The sequence below is a fragment of the Anolis sagrei genome, chromosome Y, assembly GCF_037176765.1.
Source record: "Anolis sagrei isolate rAnoSag1 chromosome Y, rAnoSag1.mat, whole genome shotgun sequence".
Lineage (NCBI taxonomy): Eukaryota > Metazoa > Chordata > Lepidosauria > Squamata > Dactyloidae > Anolis > Anolis sagrei.
Window position 1 is genome coordinate 42292821 of NC_090035.1, and position 18332 is coordinate 42311152.

General features: G+C 43.2%; 1 protein-coding gene across 11 annotated transcripts in view; it reads left to right on the top strand.

Annotated features, from left to right (window-relative positions):
- Positions 1-18332, top strand: part of LOC137094732 (CYFIP-related Rac1 interactor A-like) — an 88976-nt gene that overhangs the window by 24221 nt on the left and 46423 nt on the right. For 5 of the 11 annotated variants that reach the window (XM_067461627.1, XM_067461625.1, XM_067461624.1 and 2 more), the window contains 5 exons: positions 1571-1650; positions 3523-3644; positions 5574-5679; positions 17639-17775; positions 17994-18071. In XM_067461627.1, the coding sequence (XP_067317728.1) occupies positions 1578-1650; positions 3523-3644; positions 5574-5679; positions 17639-17775; positions 17994-18071 (516 nt within the window). In that variant the 5' untranslated portion in view covers positions 1571-1577. Of the gene's footprint in view, positions 1-1570; positions 1651-3522; positions 3645-5573; positions 5680-17638; positions 17776-17993; positions 18072-18332 lie in introns of those variants that run through there. The other 6 variants (XM_067461630.1, XM_067461633.1, XM_067461631.1 and 3 more) reach the window with 3 other exon arrangements.

Genomic DNA, 18332 nt, shown 5'->3' on the forward strand with positions numbered 1-18332 from the left:
TTTTTAAAACTATGTCTTCATGTTCAGCCCTCATCTGTTCCATCGTCATAGCTGTTCCTAGGTCATTTCCGATTCAAGTTTGTCTAAGTTATACTGAGGTTCTGAAGGCTTGCTCAAAAAGCCAAGTTTTCAGTTTTTTTCTTCAAAAGTGTATAGATTCCATAGATCAATTGATTCTGCATACTTCTATGGATTCTATAGAGCCATGGATTATAAAAACTGTATGGATTCTATAGATCCATTAATTTTATAGACTCTGTGGATTCTATAGATCCATTGATTCAATAGACTGCATGGACTTTACCAATCCATTGATTTTATAGACTCTTGGATTCTATAGATCCATTGATTTTATAGACTGCATGGACTTTATGAATCCATTGATTTTATAGCCTCTATGGATTCTATAGATACATTGATTTTATAGACTATGGATTCAATAGATCCATTGATTGTATAGATCAGTGGTTCTCAACCTGTGTTTTAGCCTGCACGCTCAGAAATCCCAACCAGTTTACAATCAGGGCCAGCTAACACCTCCCAACAAAGGATTCCCCCCAGGGAGGAATCAGCCAGGACTTAATTTAGGTTTCTGGATCACTGTGCCATGTGTTCGACTCCAGTATTTCTTGGCATGTTTACATGCCATCCACCACATATGGTAGAAGGACCCTACTTGTTGTTTACATTTCCAGCAAGTGTTGGAAACTTCTTCAGACATCATAGAAAGCTTTTTAGGAGCTTCCCAGGAGCCCCCAGTAGTGCAATGCGCTAAACCCTTCTGCCACATGACTGCTGACCAAAAGGTCAGCAGTTTGAATCCGAGGAGCGATTTGAGCTCCCTCTGTCAGCTCCAGCTTCCTATGTGGGGACATAAGAGAAGCCTCCCACAGGATGGTAAAACATCAGGGCATTCTCTGGGCAACGTCCTTGCAAATGGCCAATTCTGTCACACCAGAAGCGACTTGCAGTTTCTCAAGGCACTCCTGACATGGGAAAAAAGAGCTTTCCATCAGTACACTATCAATACCATCTATACATCATTTTATAAAAATTATCTTTCAAATTATAACATAATGTAGGTTTTAACCCTTTATTCCCCATGTTCTCTCATTGGTCCAACATTATATTATGGGAGGATGACTGCTTTTGGATGGGCTTTGCATGCAGCTGGCACTGAATTGAATCAAACTCCCTCCAGAAACGAAGGTGTTCCCATCGCCTTCCTGAATCTGCTCAGAGAACGGTGTTCCTTCCTCCCTGCTCATTGGTTTCCTTTCCCCATCCTCATGAATCCCTTTCCTCCAGGGGCAGAAAGAGGCCAAATTCAGATCCCCATCAACCTTTCTTAATTGGGTCCTTAACTGGGAATGCAATGTGAAGTGATATCTCAAGGCTGCAAAGAAGCTTCACCACCAGAGATGCAAAAACAGGGGCAACTGGTTGATGACTATGTCTGAATGCTCCTAAAGGCTCTTCCAGCCACTTGACCCCAATGTGTGTCCCCCCAAAGCCATGAACCCCTCACATACCCATCATGCTTTTCTCCCTCTTGTCTCTTCTCTTGCAGGTGTCACATGGGGAACCTTCTTAAAGTCTTGACTTATAGTGAACTTGACCAAGGGCCTATTTTTTTCCTTGACTTTGAACGTGAGAAGGGATCTTTTAATTTTTTTGTTTTTTTAATTTGTTGGCTTCTGTTGTAATTCATGCCTCCCTTTTGCTAATTTACTTATTATTTGAACTGATTTGTCCCCTTTTAAATTTTATATATATATATGGTTTTATGGATTGTGATGTATAATTGATTGTTTTAATTGTTTTATAATTGCTGTTGATATATTTTTTATCTTATTGTTTGTGTTGGTATTGAACTGTGCCTTTTGTAAGCCACCCTGAGTCCCCCCTCGGGGGTTGACAAGGGCGGGGTAGAAATGCGCAAAATTATATATATAGGGGTGGGCTGGATTGTTGAGTTTAGGGAACGCCTCCTTATGATGTCACAAGTGGTGGGTTCCCATGAGGTCAAGATTCAAGAAACAGCTCCATCCAGAGTTGGATAAACTGTGCCATTGAAATAAAAAACACCCGGATAACAAAGAAGGAAAACATCCACCACCCCCATCTACCTCTTTCAAGACTGTTCTCTCACCGTGAGATTCCTTCCCTTTGCCAGGCCTTGAGATCTGGGCTCCCTATGTCCAATAGCAAGAGAAGCTGAGAAGGATAGAGATCCTTAATGTGATGGTTCTCCACTTTTGGTCCTCCAAGTCTTTTAGGACTTCAGATCCCAGAATTCCTGGTCTTCGGCTCTCTGGATGGGACTTCTGGGAGTTGAAGCCCAAACCATCTCAGGAGGATCAACAGTTGGGAACCACTTCTCTTGTGCATGTTCTTGAACTATAATGCCCAAGGTTCTTTGGGAGGAGGAACTGAGCATTACATTTAGGTATCTTTGTAACTATAACTCAAGGAAGTGGACTAGAACTCCCTACCAGTGGACTCTAAGGCTGGATCTACCCAGCTACATATCCCAGGATCTGCTTCCAGATTATAATCTGTTTATTATCTGGTAGTGTAGACTCAGACCCCTTCTACACGGGCGTATAACTCAGATTATTAAAGCAGATAATCCATATTCGTTGATTTGAACTGGATTATTTGAGTCTACACTGCCATATAATCCAGTTCAAAGTAGATATTCTGGATATCATATAGGTTTTTGTTCCATGTCAGGAGTGACTTGAGAAACTGCAAGTTGCTTCTGGTGTGAGAGAATTGGCCATCTGCAAGGAAATTGCGCAGGGGAGACCTGATGTTTTGATGTTTTATCATCCTTGTGAGAGGCTTGGGGAGCTGAAACTGACAGAGGAAGCTCATCCATGCTCTCTCCGGATTCGAACCCCCAACCTGTCGGTCTTCAGTCCTGCTGGCATAAGGGTTTAACTCATTGTGCCACCAGGGACTCCTATTATATAGTATTGTAAAAAGGGCCTTATATAATCCAGTTCAGACAATGTGGGATCAGATCCTGGGATATAGGGCAGTGTAGAAAGGGCCTAAGACCATATAAATTCCATATTATCTGCTTTGAATAGGATTATATAGTCAGATTCATATAATCCAGTTCAAAGCAGATAATCTGTTTTATCTGATTTGATAATCTGGATTATATGGCAGTGTAGATCCAACCTTAATCCCTCACCAAACTGCAAAATCAAGAATGAAGCCATAGTTAAGACCCTCTGTTCTTGCTCACTTTCCAGAAGATTTAGTATCTTGGTATCTACACTTGAAGGGAGTGGATTCCAACTCCTAGTTGGTCACTAAACTAGAAATCCCAGGGCAGAGTTGTGGCAGTTGAAGTGGGACCGAATGGCTGTGTCAGCCATTCTGGGTCTCCATGCCTCCCCAGCCAGCTGTGCAGATGCCCTTTGTCCTGCACTGTGTTGACTGCTATGTCTTCTCCAAGCCAAGCATCTCCTGAATTCTGGCTTTCTTTGTGGTCATCCTTTGCTGCAGATGCCCAGCCGACCGAAGCCGAAACCGCTATCTGGAGCCAGGTGAATGCTGTCCTGGAAGAGGCCCAGACCATCCTGGCCGAGCTGCAGTCCTACACTGGAGCCGGGCAAGAGATCCGGGAGGTAGGCAGCCAATTGGCATCTCTCTTCACAGAAGACTCTCTAAAAGGTCTCCTCAAATGGCTGGATCTAGAGTTTCAGTTCATGGCCCTGTACTTACTTACTTACTTACTTACTTACTTACTTACATAGGCAATCCCTCATTGTCCTCCAAGTGCCGTGTCCTGGCGGTGGGTACTTAGGCGACTGTGGAGCCCTATTCTTGACCCGCATGTTTTCCCGCAATGAGGGCATCGGTGTCCAGGTGGAAGGTGGTCCCGGTCGGGGTTGGCTTGACATGCCTTCCTCTTGGCACATTTCTCTCTTTCACCTTCCATTCGTGCCTCTTCAAATTCTACAGCACTGCTGGTCACAGCTGACCTCCAGCTAGAGAGCTCAAGAGCCAGGGCTTCCCAGTTCTCTGTGTCTATGCCACAGTTTTCAAGGTTGGCTTTGAGCCCATTTTAAATCTCTTTTCCATTCTTGAGTTGGGAGTAGAGTAACTGCTTTGGGAGACGGTGATTGGGCATTCGGACAATGTGGCCAGTCCAGAGGAGTTGATAGCGGAGGACCACATAGCCCTGTACAGCACCTTTAAAATGGGAATAAAACCCAAACTGGATTCATTGACAGACACTGTTGAAGCCATGGTTCCTACTGGACCAAGACTTCATTCTCAAACTAACTTTCTGATTATAGCCATAAAGGCTAAAATACTATCTCTGCTTCATAGTTATAGAAGTTTGATACCTTTTAAATAGCAAGATTGACTGCCTTCCCAGCCTTAGGGAAAAAAGTATTTTATTGATTACATTATGTAACATGATTTTTATTCCCTGGGTTATAAATGTCATTTTCTAATTGGTTCTATTATAGAAAAGTTTATTAAACTGCAAAAACATCCTGTAGTACAATTAATAGAATCATAGAATCATAGAGTTGGAAGAGACCTCATGGGCCATCCAGGCCAACCCCCTGGCAAAAAGCAGGAAAATCGCATTCAAAGCATCCCCGACAGATGGCCATCCAGCCTCTGTTTAAAAGCTTCCAAAGAAGGAGCCTCCACCACACTCTGGGGCAGAGAGTTCCACTGCTGAACGGCTCTCACAGTCAGGAAGTTCTTCCTCATGTTCAGATGGAATCTCCTTTCTTGTAGTTTGAAGCCATTGTTCTGCATCCTAGTTTCAAGGGCAGCAGAAAACAAGCTTGCTCCCTCCTCCCTATGACTTTCTCTCACATATTTATACATACATGGCTATCATGTCTCCTCTCATCCTTCTCTTCTTCAGGCTAAACATGCCCAGCACTTTAAGCCGCTCCTCATAGGGCTTGTTCTCCAAACCCTTGATCATTTTAGTCGCCCTCCTCTGGACACATTCCAGCTTGTCAATATCTCTCTTCAATTATGGTGCCCAGAACTGGACACAATATTCCAGGTATGGTGTAATGAAGGCAGAATAGAGTTTGCTTTAGTATCTCATCATAGAGCCTCAAGCAATCCAACCAAGTTTGTGGAAGCCACAAACATGAAGCACATGCAGTACATGAAGCTTCTGGAATAGAACAACTACCTTCACAGTAAAGACCGCATAACTAAACAGGAAATAACACTTTTGAATCAGGAACAGGACATTTTCCATATTGTGTTACATAGTGTTATCCAATTTAGTTGTTTTGTTCCAATCTAGTAGTAACGTACCCCAAATGCACCCTTGAACCCTTCTGCATCACGGAGTTACAGCAGTTTGGAATTATGGGGGCATCGTATAGGATCCTGGGCCTTGCAGTTTCCATATAGTGTCTATAACTCCCTGCCAGGAAATTACAAATCCCAGGTGTATTCAGGGTGCAGGCCCAGTAGCAATTGCTAGACTGTACACAACTACTGGTTTGGGGTTTTTGTTTCAATATGAAGGATTGAAAATGCAAACCTTTTTGGCTCCTTTCTTGCAGGCCATCCAAAACCCCAGTGACTTGCAGCTACAGGAGAAGGCATGGAACGCCGTGTGTCCCTTGGTGGCCAAACTCAAGCGCTTTTACGAGTTCTCCCTCCGACTTGGTAAGCCTTTCCCCATCGTATGCTCATTTCATTTAGTGGGGAGGATCTCCATAGGTAAAGAAGAGAGAAAGTTCTCCCCGGATCAGAGGCAACCTGTGGCTGTAAGGTCATTGAACTGCTGAAATTGCTCTGGGTTTTAGTCTGAACTTGAAAGGAGATAAAGCTTCTGGAGTAGATTTCCTACCCTGACTCTGAAAATGGAGACTGAGAGCCCTCCATATAATCGCCAGAGAAGATTATCTGCTTTGAATTGGATTATATGAGACTACACTGTCATATAACCCAGTTCAAAGCAGATAATCTGGATTTTATATGGCAGTGTAATAAAACTTGCCAATACGAATGAAAATAAGAATGGATAATAAATGTTGGAAATGTAAGACAAAAGAAGGAACATTTGAAAGTCGAGCAAACTGCTAAACTTTGCAGAATTTGATAAATTAGCTTGTCTTCTTAGAAATAAAACAATATAATGTTTTCAAAATAAATGGAAGCTTTTTGCAGAATACTAAAGACTGGTGCATAATGGCACTGAGTGACTAAAATACATTGACAGAAAGAAAAGCAAGGTTATGATCAATGTTATACAATTAGGTCACCTTTGTATCAAAGGTAAAGGTTTCCCCTGACATTAAGTCTAGTCATGTCCAACTCTGGGGGGGTGGTGCTCATCTCCATTTCTAAGCCAAAGAGCCGGCATTGTCCATAGACACCTCCAAGGTCATGTGGCCAGCATAATTGCATGGAGTGCCGTTACCTTCCTGCAGAAGCGGTACCTATTGATCTACCCACATTTGCATGTTTTCAAACTGCTAGGTTGGCAGAAGCTGGGCCTAACAGCAGGTGCACACCCCCACTCCCTGAATTTGAACTGCCAACCTTTTGGTCAGCAAGTTCAGCAGCTCTGCGGTTCAACCCACTGCGCCACCAGGGGGACTGATCTTTGTATACTTTACATTAAATGTGTGTGTGTGTATATACACACACACACACACACACATTTATGTCAGGAGCCGGTTTCCAGGCTTTGGGTTTTGGCGCTAAAAACCAGGATCCTGACATGCAACGCTGATAAGAACTGTGCAGCTGGTGACCTCGGGGGGAGCAGTTGGCATTTGGCGGGAATGTTGCATGGGACTCTTGGCTGGCGGGAAAGGGGATTTCGAATGTGGGGGAGGGTATATAAGGGTTGACCGGCGGCTGTTAGTCAATCCTGGCTTTCTTTGTGTCTGAATGTCCAGAGGTAAAAGTTTCTGATTGATTACGGAGTGGAGTCCTGTGTCATTTTTGGGAACGGCTGTTGTGAGCTCACATTAAGCCAGGATTGCTGGCACCATCCCGCAGCTGTGGTGAGGTGCTCCCATGGAACAAGAAGAGATTCCAGCAGGGGAGGGACCGGGTTCCCCTTTCGAGAATACGGATAAGGAATTGGCTGCACGGGCATCGTCGACCGGTTATGTCCGGCCCAATGGTGTAACCCAGATGCGGGTGAAGGGGCCGGAAGCAGCGGCAAGAGAGAGCAGCGGACTAGAAGTTCCCTCCCTACAGAGGATGGAATACCTGGAGGAGAAGGTGGCGGCCACGGAAACCACCCTCGCTGTGATTTTGAGGCTGATGGACCTTCTAGCCCCCTTGATGGAGGACCCGCAACCCCGGGGGGAGTCGATGTGGAGTATGGAGGGGAGAAGTGACCGAGGACTTGGGGCACAGCCCAAGAGACAGGCGAGTGGAGGAGCTGGAGCGGAGAGTGACGAGGAAGAGGGACGACCACAGCGTCTCGCACAAACATCCCAGCAGGCGCTCCTGGTGCCCCCAGCCGAGGCTGGGCGCGGCACAGGCAATGGGGATGGCGTCCCAAGCAACCAGGAACTCAAGGGGGGCCACCGCGAGTAGATGGTCGGGAGGTGCAACCCCCCTTCTATCAGCAGAGGAGAGAGGAACTGAGAGTGGAGTTTGGAGGCAAGGCCGGGAGCCTCAATTTCTTCCTGACCATGGTGACAGGCTATCTGGAGGACAACGCACTTACCTTTCGGTCAGAAGCCAGCATGGTACGGGCAGTGGGCGCGGTGCTGAGGAGAGGAGCGGTAGAGTGGTATGTCCAGCTCCATGCCAGGCATGACCCATGCCTGGGATCCACGAGACGATTCCTAGCAGCGATGGAAGCGCGCTTCCGGGACCCACTTGAGAGAGTCAGACTTCCAGTTAGAGCTGAGGAGAGAAAGTCGCATGGAGCCTCGGCTCCGTGCATCGGAGAGACGGTCGGGGGGGGGGGAGCATATCTACACCCCTCAAATTCCTCATCTTCGGGCGAGACGAAGAGAGGAGAGCAGTTGTCAGCAGTTGCCAACAAAAAGCATCTGGAAACAGACATCTTAAAGGCACAAAGAAAGATCTCCCGTCTCCGGATTCCCTCTTCGTGCAAGGCTCCGACTTTTTTTTAAGTAAGCACATGATTTACGTTTATTTGTTTTAGCACTGAGCACTGAAGCTATAAATAAGCTCCTTGAGAGTTAAATACTTGAACTTACCTGCTGGAGGCAAGATAATTTTCCAAGCTGACTCTGAGAGTGAATAGCCTCAATACGATTGTGTTGCTAGTGCAAAGGCTGCACTGAAAGACTGAAAGACTTTGAAATACTTTGCAGAAAGAGGCAGGTCGTAATAAAAGACTATGTACAAACGCATTAACGACCATGTCCACTAAGACGCTTATCCAGATGTCCTCTAATTCAGAAGATGGACAGTCTTAAGGACTTAAATTGATCTAAATTTTGGAAGAGTAAATTTGGATTAAAGAACATCTTTCCCTTTTATGTTTAAGGGCTAAGTATACCTATCCTGCCTGTCCCATCCCCCCACCTACCCACGCTGACAGATTCCTACAAGCAGTAAAGAGAGGCACATTTGTTTTGTCTACGGAAGGAACTGGACGGCCTTGAGCAAGAAAGAGGGGGTGTGAAGGAGAGGAGAAGGAGAAGAAAAGGGAAAAAAGTTAAGAACCAGATACATACCAGATACATTCCAGAGACATACAAGAGAAGGAGTGGGGGGGGGGGGGTGGGGAATGGATAAATGCTCCCCCAAAGTATCGGGCCCCGGGATGAAAGGCTTGATATCATCATATGCCACAATCCCTTCAGCCCATGAAAGAACAAAAAAACAAGCCTCCACGGCAGCAGCAATTCCAACCCCAATTTCAATTCCAACATCAACATCAACCCCAGACCAAACCCTCCTGGAGATTAAATCAATGTTTGAAAACCTGACACAAGCAATAGGCTCACTACAGCTCACTGTAGGCTCACTACAGCTGGATGTACAAAAAATTGCTAACAGGCAAGACCAAATGGACAATAAGTTTGCAAAATTGGATAAAGATCAAAAATCTGTTAAAAAGAGAGTGGAAAGACTGGAAGAACAGAGTCAAACCTATGAGGTCCAACATGAACAGGTCTTAGATGCCATAGCAATGCAAGAGCTGAAAGCCTGTGAGTGCTCTCTGAGGATTCGAGGTCTCAGGAAGGGCCTGGAAGAGGAAAGTCTCATCTCTTTCATAGCTAATATGCTGGCAGGGTTACTGAAAGAGCAAGATTTGGACATTATTCATGCTTTAATCTCGACCTGTTTCAGAATCAACTCAGCCTTCGCAAGACAAAAAAAAAGTACCTAGGGATTGTATAATTCAATTTGTTGCCAAAACATTTAAGGAGATAGTGCTGAAAAAACAATATGAATCCCCAATTGTGATTGAGGGGAAGAAAATATTAATGATGAAGGAGATGCCAGGAAGGCTTCCCAGAAAAAGAAAAGAATTCAATGCACTGGTGGTTAAATTGAAGAGCAGAGGAACCCCATTTCGCTGGCTGTTTCCACAGGGGGTCTCATTCTACCATAAGGCAAAGAGACACTATATTACAGATACAGGGAAAGTTGAACAATTTCTAAGGAAATATGCCCAGGACTTCCCGGATGAAGAAAGACTGCATGCAGGTGATGAGAGACAAGGACATGGAAGGGGTAAAGGGGTGCTACAGGAAAGGAGAGAGCCAGAGCGGAAGGAAAACGAGAAGGAGAACACTCAAATGGATGAAGAAAAAGAGGAAAATGATGAAGAAGTGAAAGAAGAAGAAGAAACAGCGGGGGAATAGACTAATAAATAATGGAACATTAAGAGCAATGTAATGTGTATCAGGAAATGTAATGTATTTTTTTTCTTATTGGAAAGGGTGGGGGGTGGGGGGATAGGATGGGGTAGAGTAGATTAAAATGTCTATACAAAGTGTAAAAATTATAGCTTCCAACATTAACGGCTTAAATAACGGCTATAAACGCAAGAAAGTGGTTCATTACTTGCAGAAAATCAAACCAGACATAGCATGTTTGGTTGAGACACATCTGGATTATGAGGATAGTCACCTGTTAAAAAAAGAAAGGTTGGGCCAATTATTTACAGCATGTAACAACAAAAAGACCAATGGAGTATTGTTCTATATAAGAAAAGAACTGACACCAGAGAAAATATTTTGTGATGAGGAAGGTAGAATATTAATAATAAAGGTGTGTATTCAAAAAAAACCTGTACTATTAGTAGGAGTGTATGCTCCCAACAACAAACAAAAAGCATTCTACAAAAAGCTAACACGCATATTAGCAGAATATGGTGAAAAGGAAATGTTATGGATGGGGGATTTTAATGGAGTCATGGTGCCCAAAGAGGATAGAGATAGTAAAGTAAAAAAGGACAGAAAGGAAGGCAAACTCCCGGGATCCTTCTTATGGGAAATCCAGCATTGGGAACTTTATGATATTTGGAGGGTCCACAACCCAACAAGAAAAGAGTATTCATATTATTCACAACAAGAAAAGAGTATTCATATTATTCACAAGAGTATTCATATTATTCAATATCAAGAATTTACTTGATATTTGGTAGTAAGGAACTAGTGGGGAAAACAGAGAAAATCGAGTTATTACCTAGAGTATTAGCCGACCATAACCCAATATTAATGAAATTAAGAGTGGGATAAAAAAGAAACAGAGCTTGGAGAATAAATGATTACATTTTGAAAATTAAGTCACATAGAGAGAAACTTAGAACGGGAATTATTAATTACTTAAAGGACAACTCTAAAGAAGGAATGAAGGAGGGAATAGTTTGGGAGGCCGGAAAAGCAGTAATTAGAGGGTTACTGGTACAATAAAACTCGATTTGGTTCAAAGGAAAAAATAAGGCCCAACTGGAGTTGTTGGCAAAAATTAGGACAAAAGAATTAGAAATAGAAAAAGCAAAAGGAACAAAAATGGGACTACAAGGAGAATTAAAAAAACTGCACCAACAATATGAACAGCTAATTGCTAGTGAAATAGAAAGGAAAATGATGTTTAATAGATACAACTTTTTTGAAAACGCAAACAAACCAGGGAAATTATTAGCTTGGCAAATAAAAGATGTAAAGAAAAAACCATTGATAATGAGAATAAAAAATAAAGGTGAAATTATCACTGATTCACAACAGATACAAAAACTATTCGAAGAATACTCTGCAAACCTATATAAAAGAACTCAGGGGGAGATCAGGACAATCTCGCAGTATGTAGAGGAGACAAATCTAAAACAAATTTCAGAAGCAATGAAAGCTGATTTAGATAGAGAAATCACACCAGAGGAAGTAATTAGGACAATAAATTTGGCTAAAGCAAACAAAAGCAAACAATAAATTTGGCTAAAGCAGTCCCCTGGGGCAGATGGACTCTCAATTCTATATTATAAAACATTTAAGGAAGAGCTGGTCCCATTGTTGGTGTCAGTGATGAATTCGTTAATGAAAAAGGGGGAACTTCCAGAGTCATGGAAGGAATACATAATTGTTTTAGTGCCCAAACATGATAAAGATTTAGATTTAATTAAAAATTACAGACCAATATCTTTGTTGAACTGTGATTATAAAATATTCACCACTATATTGGCAAACAGAATTAAGCAAGCATTGGCACAGTTAATACATAAAGATCAAGTGGGGTTCCTCCCAGGAAGACAAATAAATCAAAACATCAGACTGATATTGAACACCCTGGAAATAGCAGACAAAGACCCAAATAGAGTTCTGGCATTGTTCTTTATTGACACAGAAAAAGCTTTTGACCATGTTAGTTGGGTTTATTTGGAAAAAGTGCTAGAAAAAATCGAAGTTGGCCACCAATTTAAAAGGGCAGTAGGGGCAATATACACCAATCAAAGAGCAAGATTAAAAATAAATGGTCAACTATCAGACTACATTGACATACAAAAAGGGACAAGACAAGGCTGTCCGTTGTCCCCACTATTGTTTATTATGGGATTAGAAATCTTAAATGTAAAGATAAGGGAAGAGAAAGAAATCACCGGTTTAAAGATCAGCGGCTAAGAACTAAAAATTAGGGATTACGCAGATGATATAGTCTGTATCCTAACTAACCCACTACAAAGTATTAAAAAACTGTTGGATACAATCCAAAGATATGGTGACATATCAGGATTTATCATCAATAAGGAGAAATCTAAATTTTAGTAAAAAATATAGATGTTAAAAGTCGCAAGAAATTGGAGGCCGCAGCAGACTGTGAGGTGATAACGAAAATAAAATATCTAGGAATATGGCTTTCAAACAAAAATATCAATCTATTCCAGGATAATTATGTTAGAACATGGGAAGACATAAAAAAAGATCTCACTAGATGGTAAACAATCCCTCTAACTTGGATGGGCAGAATTGCAGTAATAAAAATAATGGTACTCCCCAAAATGTTATTCCTGTTTCCTATTATTAAAGGAACAAAAATCTTTGAGAAATGGAAAAGAGAGATTACTAATTTTATTTGGGCTGGAAAAAGAGCGAGGATAGCATACCGAAATTTAATTGATGATAAAGGAAGAGGGGGGGCTAAGCTTACCCAATTTAAGGACCTATTATGAGGCTGCAGCAATGTCCTGGCTGAAAGAATGGATAAAATTAGAAAACAAGACCCTACTAGATTTGGAAGGATTTGGATTACGATTCGGCTGGCACGCATACGTGTGGTATAATCGAGATAAATTAAACAAAGATTTTAATAAACATATAATTAGAGGGGGGCTATTGGATATTTGGAAAAAATACAGAAAAGGTATGGAACCAAAAAAACCCCTTTGGCTGAGCCACTAGAAGCAGTCACAAGACCAACCTTAAGGGTAGAAACAAGAACATATAAAGAATACCTTATTAGAGAAAATGAAAAGTGGAAATTAAAAGGGTGGGAAGAATTGGAGATTAATGATTGATTTCGATATCACCAACTGCATGAAAGATACAAAAAGACTTGAGGATTGAATTTGCAACCAAAGAATCAGAATTGGAAAGAATATGGAAAAAGGGGGATAAAGGGTTAATCTCTAGATTATATAAATGCATACTAAGTTATAACATGGACAACAGAGTCAAGACAGTAATGATATCCTGGGCCAAGGACCTAGGCAGACCTATAGAATTGGACAAATGGAAATACCTATGGAACAAAGAATTCAAATTTACTTTATCGGGTTCAATTAGGGAGAATCAATACAAAATGTTTTACAGATGTTATATCACTCCAGCTACATTGGCTAAAATAGACAAATCACAACAAGGTATTTGCTGGAGGTGCAGGAAACAGAAAGGGACATTTCTCCACATGTGGTGGACCTGTGTGATCATACAGGAATTTTGGGATAAGGTAATTAAGGAGACAAATAAAATGTTACATAACAAGATTAAAAAAAGCCCAGGACTGTCTCTGCTAGGTCTACAGAGAGAAAACAATAATCAAAAGGACCAAGAAATATATCAATATAGCTTTGCAGCGGCAAGATTGACCATAGCCAAAGATTGGAAAGGGGGAAAAGGTCTTGTAAGGGAGTTATTAAACTGCTGCCACCAATTGCAACGATGACTGTTTTAATGCCACCGAATGCCACCAATTGTGAAGGTGCGCGTGGTAAAGCACCCACTGCCACCTAATCTATGAGGGAAGCCGGGCAATGATCAATATCAACCTAGGAGCTATTTTATAAAGGGACTGTTAATTATAGAAGGCTTTATTCACTTGATAGCGTAGCGTTTACTTTCTTGACTTGACGTTCCTATTGCAGGCTGTTCAACTTAGGAGAAACTGTATCAGGCAAGGCTTGAGGAAAACAGTAACAAGTTTATTTTAACAGGAGTATAACAATGTATAACTTCAAAAGAGGCACAAATCTTGATGGTTACATTGGAAAGGTTTCATGAGTAATCTCAGGCAAACACTTCAAAAGGTTTCACAGCTGGCACAACAGGCTTAAACCCATCCAAACCTTGATTCTTAATTCATAATCAACAACCCCCTGTACCGGGTCCTTCTCTGCAACCACTTGGTCACCAATTGATTCCCTGAATCTCCACCAAGAGATCTTTCCCTATAGCACACTGGCTACAGACACATTCCCTGAATCTCCACCAAAAGATTCAGTCCACTCAGTAGCTCGCTGGCATACTGACTGACTCTTTTTTAAAACAGCTGCCCCTGAAGAGGCAGTTGGCTCTGCCCCTGTTGCTATGGCAACTCAGCTAACGCCAAGCCACTCTCTCCAACAAAACATAATCTTACATACTTACCATCCCTAAACCACTGTCCAAACTACACATAACCAAAGGAATAAAATTTACACATCGTCACAGGTCTAACCAAAAAGGATTGGAGGGAAAGAATGCGAGAATATATGCTAATGGCCAGACTAACTTATAACAGGAGGAATAAGAGTAATGAGGACTTTCTAGAAAAATGGAAGTTGGCCATGGCATATCTGAATAGAGAGTCAGTAATATAGAGGAGCTCCACTAGGAATTTAGGTTTACCATGAATAAGGATAGATAAATAGGCTTAAAGGCTTCATAGTGTTTCAGTGCAGGAAGTCATGGTGAAGGGTGCACGGGTGTGGGGATGAGGGTTTAGTTTGTTCAGGATAGGGGTTTTGGGTTGAGTGTAAGGTCTGGGGTATGTGTGTAAAATGCCATGTGCTGATTTTCTGAATGTTATGAAAAAATTTAATACTAAGCTCTGACTGAAAGCAGTGGAAAACAGCCAGAAATAGCAAGTTTATGTGTATTAAGATATGTAAATGATAATAATTTGTACATAACATCAAAATTAACTGATTGATTGAATAAGGTAAATAGGCATGTACACGTCAAAAATATTGGTACCTGATTATATCTGATTTGCCATGGTTTGCTTTTCTGTTATGTACCATAATCAAAATAAACAGTTTTAACAAAACAAAACAAAAGAAAGAGTCAGAGCGAGAGAAAAGTTGCAGACCATAACCCAAGGCCAGCGATCCGTGTCCGAGTATGTAGAGGAGTTCCAGTTGCTGGCGGAAAAGGTGCCAGAATGGTCCGGCACCACAAAGGTCCAGATATTTAAAGGAGGGCTGCGGAAGGAGATCTTGCCTGGGCGCTCCATCGCGATGACCCAGAGACGATTGGTGAATGGATTGAGCTGGCTGGCCGCATCGAGACGACGCTGGCTCAGCTCAGGAGGCATCGGGGGGGGGGGGGGCGCCGCAGCAAGCGAGAGCCAAGGAGGAGAGTCGGAGGACGGAGAGAGGCCCGATCAGAAAGGGACCAGCCGGAGGATCCAAGGAGCAGAAAAGCGGATGTTTTGTATGTGGTCGTTTGGGGCATAGGGCTGCAAGTTGTTGGCAGTGCAAAGGGGGGGAACCCTCTCAGCCAAAGACTAAACCGGCTGCTGGGAAGAGAGCAGAAGAGAGCCTCCCTCATGGGGCCCCAGTGGGGGATCAGGTGAGTCACAGCCCAGGAATGCTAGTGTTCCCGATAAGGCTGGAAGGGGAGGGGAAGTGGGCTAGTTGCAAAGCTTTCATGGATTGCGATGCTCCAGGAACATTATGACCCCCGAATTGGCAGACGAACTGAAATGTGAGAAAGCCATCTTTCCAGCCCCTATAGCATTTTCCCAACTGGACGGATCAGTGGCAGCCGGAGCTCCGGCACAATTCGAGGTGGGGAAAGTGCAATGCAAGATAGGGAATTGGGAAGGCGGCATAACGTTTGTAGTGTTCCCTATGGCGACTTATAATGTGATATTGGGGATGCCGTGGTTGAAGGAAGCAAACCCACAGGTCAACTGGAGGAAGGGCAGCATAAGTTTCCATGAGGCGCAAAAGGGAGAATGCTGTAAGGGGGAGGGGTGCACGACAGATTGGGTGCAGGAAATCCCTCCCGAATATCGGGACTTTGCAGACGTGTTTGATGAGAAGGAAGCGGATCAACTCCCTCCCCCAAGAAGGGTGGAGGTGAAAATTGAACTCAATAAAGACGCTAAGCTGCCTAGGAGTAGATTATACCCTATGTCGGCGAGAGAGATGGAGGAATTGAGAAAGTACATAGATAAGAACTTGGCCCGAGGGTTCATAGAACCATCTGAACCCCTTTTGGGGGCACCGGTGCTATTTAGGCACAAAAAGGATGGCTCATTGAGGTTGTGTGTGGACTATAGGGGGCTGAACGCAGTGAGCATGACCAACAATTACCCGTTGCCTCTAACCAAGGACTTATTATCGAGACTGTCGGAGGCACGGGTGTTCACGAAAATCGACCTACCATAAGTTGCGGATATGGCCTGAGGACAGATAGAAAACTGCGTTCTCCTCTGCGCTCGGCCATTTTGAATATTCCGTGTGTCCCTTCGGGCTAAAGGGCTCGGGAGGGGTGTTTATGCAAATGATTAACGAGGTGCTGCATCCATTATTGTACCGGGGGGGGGGGGTGTACTGCTTTGTGGATGATGTAATCATATTCAGTCACGATAGACAATCCCACGTCCAATTGGTGAGGGAGGTAGTTCAGAAATTGAGGGAGGCAAAGCTGTTTGCGAAACTACCCAAATGTGAATTTAATAAGGAACAAATAGACTTCCTTGGGTACAGGATCTCCCAGGGAGGGGTGGCGATGGACCCTTCAAAGGTAGAGGATGTCAACGGGTGGGAGCCTCCCAAGGCACACAAGCAGTTGCAATCATTCCTGGGCTTTGCAAACTTTTATCGGGTGTTTATAAAGGATTTTGCCCAGTTGGCGCTACCCCTCACTGAATTGCTGAAGACAAAGGGGAGGGGGGAGACAGTGAGTGCGGTCTCTGGGAGCAAAGTTAGATTGGTCAGTAGAATGCCAGAGGGCTTTCGAGGAACTGAAACGCAGGTTCACAGAAGAGCCTATCCTGGTTCATCCCGACCTGACTAAGCAGTTTGTGATTCATTGTGATGCGTCAGATTAGGCCTATGGGGCAGCGTTGATGCAAAAGGACCCGGAGGGTAAATTGAAGCCATGTGGGTTCATATTAAAAAAGTTCAGCGAACCTGAGCGAAACTGGCCAGTGTGGGAAAAGGAAGCCCTGTCGATATTAAAAGCTTTGGAGACTTGGAGGGAGTTTCTGATTGATTATGGAGTGGAGTCCTGTGTCATTTTTGGGAACGGCTGTTGTGAGCTGACACACACACACACACACACACACACATATATATATATATATATCCTGAGACGTATATCTTGGGTCGAGACGTTTTACTATTATTAGAAGGTATAAAATTAATAGCGCTCCATGCAGTCATGCCGGCCACATGACCTTGGAGGTGTCTATGGACAACGCCGGCTCTTCGGCTTAGAAATGGAGATGAGTACCACACTCCAGAGTTGGACACGACTGGACTTAATGTCAGAGGACAACCTTTACCTTTACCTAAAATTACTACTGTTCATTGGTAGCTTTATATATGTACCAATAGTTATGTTATAACGTGTACACTTTGGAAATAATAATAATAATAATAATAATAATAATAATAATAATAGAAAGATATCCAAAAAAGGGGGAGGAGCCAGTCTGTGTCCCTGACTGCCCCTTTCCTGCCTCCTAGAGAACGCCTTGCGGAGCCTTCTGGAAGCCCTGACCAGCCCTCCCTATGCGCCGACACAGCACTTGGAGCGGGAGCAGGCCCTGGCCAAGCAGTTTGCCGAAATCCTACACTTCACTCTTAGTTTCGACGAACTTAAGGTGCCTTGGAGTGGCTGGACCAAGAGATCCTAATGGGGCCCTGTTGTCGTAATGGGCTTTTGACAATGATGTGTTTTAATTTATGGGGTGCCTTTCCTCTTGTGCCATATCCAAGGCAGCTCACCAGCATTTGCAAAATAGGAGAGCATTTTAAACTTGTTTGTTGCCATTTGTCTTGGAGTCCTTTCCAGCTAAAGATTTCCCCGTCTCTTTCTCAGATGACCAACCCTGCCATCCAAAATGACTTCAGTTACTACAGAAGGACCATCAGCCGAAACCGAATCAACAATCTACAGGTAAGAAGAATCCTGGCTGGCTTCCTATTGTTTTGAAGTGCGATGGCAAGGATGGAACTGACAGGAGCAAAGAAATTGGGGAGGTGCAGAACCCCAGAATTAATAGAAGATTGGCAGAGATGTCTCAGACAAGCGAGGGGTCTCACTTTGGAGATAGTCAGCATTCATGGGCAGTGTTTGACAATTTGAATTCAAAATTTTACTAGGCCTGGGTAACAACGGAAAAATTTGTTTCTAAAATCGATTTGTATTTGGGGTTTT